The following is a 4808-nucleotide window of genomic DNA, read 5'->3' as shown; positions in this document are numbered from 1 at the left end:
CTCCCTTGATAAAATTAAGTGCCCAAGGCCTTTGGCCTTAGGGCGTTAATGTGAAAATAAAGCTGTGTGTGTGTGTGTGTGTGTGTGTGTGTGAGAGAGAGAGAGAGAGAGAGAGAGAGAGAGAGAGAGAGAGAGAGAGAGAGAGAGAGACTAGCACTCTGTGTATAGCTTCTCGGTGCTCACACTTATGGTGCATTTTGTTCCCTTGCACGACGTGAACCCACCAAGCTCCTTTGCGCCCGTTTTTGTGCCAGTCGACCCGAGCCTCCTCCCTCTCAAGCGGCTCTTCACACGGCCAATCTCGCTTCAAGCTCCCCGCCTCGCAAGAGCCCTTCTCCACGCCTTCGTTTTCTCCACATCTACCACATGCAACATGCACATGCAAAGGCTCCCTTTCTAAAAATAGGTCCACGACCTCCCAAGATCTGATATCGGTATGAAGACCCAGGGGCTGCCGTGAGAATACCTCTGCCCAACCACCCTTTAGATAGGCCCTTGGCCCTGCGTATTCGGTATTCCCCTGTCCACACTTAGGTAGCTGGCCCTTGGCCTGGGTCCGTGACCCCCCTAGGATTGCCCTTGGCCTTACATTGATGACTAAAGACATTCACGTAACCTGTTTTCAATCGTTAATTGCGTGTTTTATTTATCTAGTAGTTTTCAGGTGCTCTAAGGATGACATGCATGACTAGTTTTGCAATCATGGAACAACCGTTTGCTGGAAATAAAAAGGTAGCTCCATTCCATTATGAGTATCAAACACCTCAAGAAAAACTATAGAGCTGCTACAAGTATTCCAGAAAGAGCTAAGCTTATGCGTGACTTTACATTGTGTTCCCAGTAGGTATGAATCTTGCCATGGGTATCAAGTGGCCACGATCAACCCTCGTCTAATAGTACACGACAGTCTTATTACAAACTCCATAAAGAATCCTATGCATGTCTCACACTGAGCATTATGAAGCGCATACTCCGCACAATCCCACACATAGCTCTCAACAAAAGCTTTCATGAGTGGCCAATACAAGTACCTACTTATCGTGGCCAAAGTTTTGTATATGTAAAGGTGTCTTGCACTACATGTACTAGCATATTCAAAGTAAATTGCACAATGGGTAGCCAAATCTATAAGGCACACACACTTTTCCTTGCTTGAAATGAAGAACATCAATTATCTCCTTGATGATGAATAAGGGAATTGACTTCTCAAGCTCTGAATAAAAGATCCAATAAGAAGCTTTACTCTTTGGTCATAGATGAACTCAAGTGGAACAATCGTGTAGTTACTAGTATCATCCAAGTTAGGAAGTTCCTTGAGAGGAATAGTGTGTTCATCTTTCCTTTGATTGATTATTGTAGAACATTTGATGAATGGTAAGGTGTGAAGTAGGTCCAGCTTATAGGATCTGCCTTTATCTTCTCTAGGTTTTAGAATGGTCCACATACCCATAAAATAATGCTAAGTACTTCTTGGTGGGAAGAGTTTTAGATTCCTTGGCTATTCTAAGATATACCCACATGCTTGCTTGTCGTGTACCTTGGGGGCTACGATTGTAAGCCATTGATGTGTGTAATTTTGTAATTTTTTTTCTTTCTAGGGTCGGCCTCTCCATTGCAATGAGGGAGAGTGCACGTTATAATTTGTGGCAGCGGGGGCTCGCGTTCGCGCGGGCCCCATTCGAATCTCAACCTCCAACTGACTAGTAATTTGCTGTCTAGACATAGCAGGCCTGTGTGCTCTGTCTGTACAGTTGGATAAATCAGAAAATCTGATGGGACAGTGGATTGGATGTTTGACTTCCTCATCCGTCTCTCTCTGTTGCCGGGCAGGGCAGTCTCAGTCTCCTTCTCTGGAGAGAGTCTCGCTGACTCCGCTGTGGTGTTCTTGATCTCTTGTGCGCAGCTTCTGAGGAGCGTTAGTTGGAGCGATCAGATCAGAGTCTCAAGGTCCTGGCTGATGTCTCATCTGTTTTTTGGGCGCCTGTCATTGCAAATTCTCTCCAGCATTTGTTGATCTGCAACACAGGTCTTCACATGACCACTATGAGGTTCTACTATAGACAGTTGTCCCCGGGAGAGCAAGCAATAAAGGTGAAGAAGAGTATATCTCAAGTCTCTGTGGGCGTACTGTTTTTGGTTTCGTATATTTTTGCACATGCATGGTTGATGTTCTAGGACATATTGATAGTGAACGGTAGCGTAGATTGTACAGCTAGAAATAAATGTCCAACTAGAAAACTTCACTTCACTCTTTGTAAGGTATTGTATGTTTTGTTATAGTATGCCATGGGCTCCAAAATATACACTCCTCCTCGAGCAATACCAACTTGCTGGAAGTCGCAATACACGATGCAAGCGCAAATCCAGAAAAAGGGATGGAAGCGCAAATCCACGTTTGGCAACGGGATATATATTCACACTCTCCATAGCCAGTGGGATATTTCAGTTCAGCTGGCTCTTCCAAGGCAGCAAAGGAGGGGGAGGGTCGCTGATGCGGTGGGCTCATACCACACTGTTCCTGAGCCCAAGGTCTAGATGTCGCCATCCATCATGATAATGATGTGCCTTCAAGCTTCTTAGTAGATGAAGAAGAGGAAAAAGAGGCCGAACATGAGGCCCACATGCTTGCTTTTCCAGCCCTCCACGCTGCCTATGCTTGTAAACAAAAATAACTTGCACGATCCTATGCAGCCTTTAGGCTTTCCTTCACAATCGCGAGCATTTTCTGCATAGCTTGTAAACAATCATTACAGACTATCACCACTATTCGCACTGCTATAAGGCAATTCAATTTCCACGAGATACTTTTTCCAATCCATTCGACGACTAAAGACGTGCACGTAACACGTCTTCAATAGTCCATTATGTGTTTTTTTTAGTATATGCCAAGGTGCCTTGCATTACATGAAAAAGGATACTCAAAAGTAAATTGCACAAGAGATAGGCAAGCCTGTAAGGCACATACACTTTGCCTTGCTTGAAAGTAAGAACATCAATTATTTCCTCGGTGATGAATACCCGGAAGATAATCCACAGTACTTCTTGGTGGGAAGAGTTTAGAGTCCTCGGCTATTCTAAGATATACCCACATGCATGCTTGTAGCCCTTCGGACTACAGAAGCTGTCGTCACGACTCATGGCTCGGTTGAGTGGAGGAGATTCTTACGGTTTTGGCTCTATCCATGGTCATGTAGCTTCCTAGAGGCCTGGTGGATGTTTATCCTACCTTCCCGGTGCTTCCAAATGTTGCCTAGGCCCTTCTCCACATTTTTCCACTTTTTCTTCTATTTATTAGGTCGTGGGGGCTGATGTTTGGGTCGGGCATCCAGCCTACGGCACTATGTAGTGGGCAGGGGCAGTAGCTAGCTATGTAGACAAGGGGCGAAGACTTCAAGACACATTCAAGGCAAGATCACATGATGGCCTTGGTGTGGTAGGTTGGTTATGCCATTTCCCTCTTGAATAACAGGACTTGAGTTCAACTCTCCTCGCCAGATAGATCTTTAAGGTCTTTTGGGATAGTTTTCTATGACGCTAAAATTCTCTTCTTCTTCTTCTTCTTCTTCTTCTAGATCGGTCTAGCTAGCTACCAGTAGGAAATGCATCTTGTTCTCTCAGGATGCTTGGGGGTGGTTGTCGATCTAAGGCCAAGTCAGTGGTCTCATGTGCAAGAGAAGATGGCAGTAGGAGTAGCAGTTGTGCATGTACCAGGGGTCTATCCATTTAGGGCATAACAAATCTATGCTAGACCACCCTTGGCCACTTGTGTTTGCAGCTTTGTATCAGCATGGGGAGCCTCTCTCCCTCTCTCTCTGTCTCTCTTTCAGAGGTCCCGTCTCTTTCTAGCTCAGTGACCTCTCTTCTTCAAAGTGGCCTTGTATACGTATGTGGCATTGCAAGTGTTCTCTGGTGTCAAAGAATCATGATTGGAGTCGAGGTGTCCACCGGATAAAACACATAGTCGCATAGTCTCTCTTAGTACACAGTCCCACAGTTCAGAAACGAGTTAGTCATTGCATGAAAAGGAACCTCTCTCAATCGTTTCTTCTCCTAAGCAGGACACGCATTTTGTGCATTGATAGAGATTTAATTGTTCGTGAGGATCATCACGCCCTCAAGTTGCTCCAATCTGTACCGAGTATACTTTTGGATGGTGTGCTTATTTCCACAGTGCAATCAATATCATGGTGGATGTTTTCTTGAGCCACTAGAAAACGCTAGAGGATCTGGCAGAATCCAAAAACGCTGGTTGTCTAACTGGCTGAAAACACAAGGTCTTCTGCCGTCTTGCTGAGAAGAGAACACTGCAAGCCTGAGTTTCTTCTGTCTCTTCTGCTTCTACTGAGTGACCATCGGGTTTCTTTTATGTTTCCTTAGCGATTTGCCCTACTTACTTTTCCAACAAAAGTCACTTATTAATAAATGAGTGAAAAATGTGTATTTTGGGAAAAAGGGTTCTATGCTCTGTACAATGCTCATGATGCGTACTGAATGCCATGCTGATGATTATATTGTGTGCAATCAGAGGATATGCAACTAATCTAGGTGCCTGGACATGCACGGCTTGCTCACAGGCTCACAAAGGTGCCAGAACACTTCCTAGGCTGACCTGAACCCTAGACTTGAGATAGCTTGTCCACATGCACATAGGGTTAGATGTGCATGTGACATCCCCTCCCTTTCAAAGTGAGGTACTGGTACCGAGCTGTATGGCGTCGAGGGAGTGCACCAACAACTCCTGGAATTCTGCGAAGAACTCTTCGCCGGCCCACTCTGATGCGTGGGTCGTGCAATACTTGAACTTCATG

At 45.2% G+C, this 4808-nt stretch overlaps 1 protein-coding gene across 1 annotated transcript; it reads left to right on the top strand.

Moving 5' to 3' along the window:
- Positions 1 to 1627: 1627 nt before the first annotated feature.
- LOC147425185 (uncharacterized) lies at positions 1628 to 2820 on the top strand. Its single transcript, XM_086500473.1, has 2 exons — positions 1628 to 2091; positions 2281 to 2820. Exons 1-2 carry the CDS (start codon positions 2035 to 2037, stop codon positions 2533 to 2535), a joined length of 312 nt encoding a protein of 103 aa, XP_086356599.1. The 5' UTR covers positions 1628 to 2034; the 3' UTR covers positions 2536 to 2820.
- The last annotated feature ends 1988 nt before the right edge of the window (positions 2821 to 4808 follow it).

The sequence above is a fragment of the Adiantum capillus-veneris genome, chromosome 25 (genome assembly GCF_014529385.1).
Source record: "Adiantum capillus-veneris isolate H3 chromosome 25, ASM1452938v2, whole genome shotgun sequence".
NCBI classification, from domain to species: Eukaryota; Viridiplantae; Streptophyta; class Polypodiopsida; order Polypodiales; family Pteridaceae; genus Adiantum; species Adiantum capillus-veneris.
This window is presented reverse-complemented; position numbering and strand designations above follow the sequence as displayed.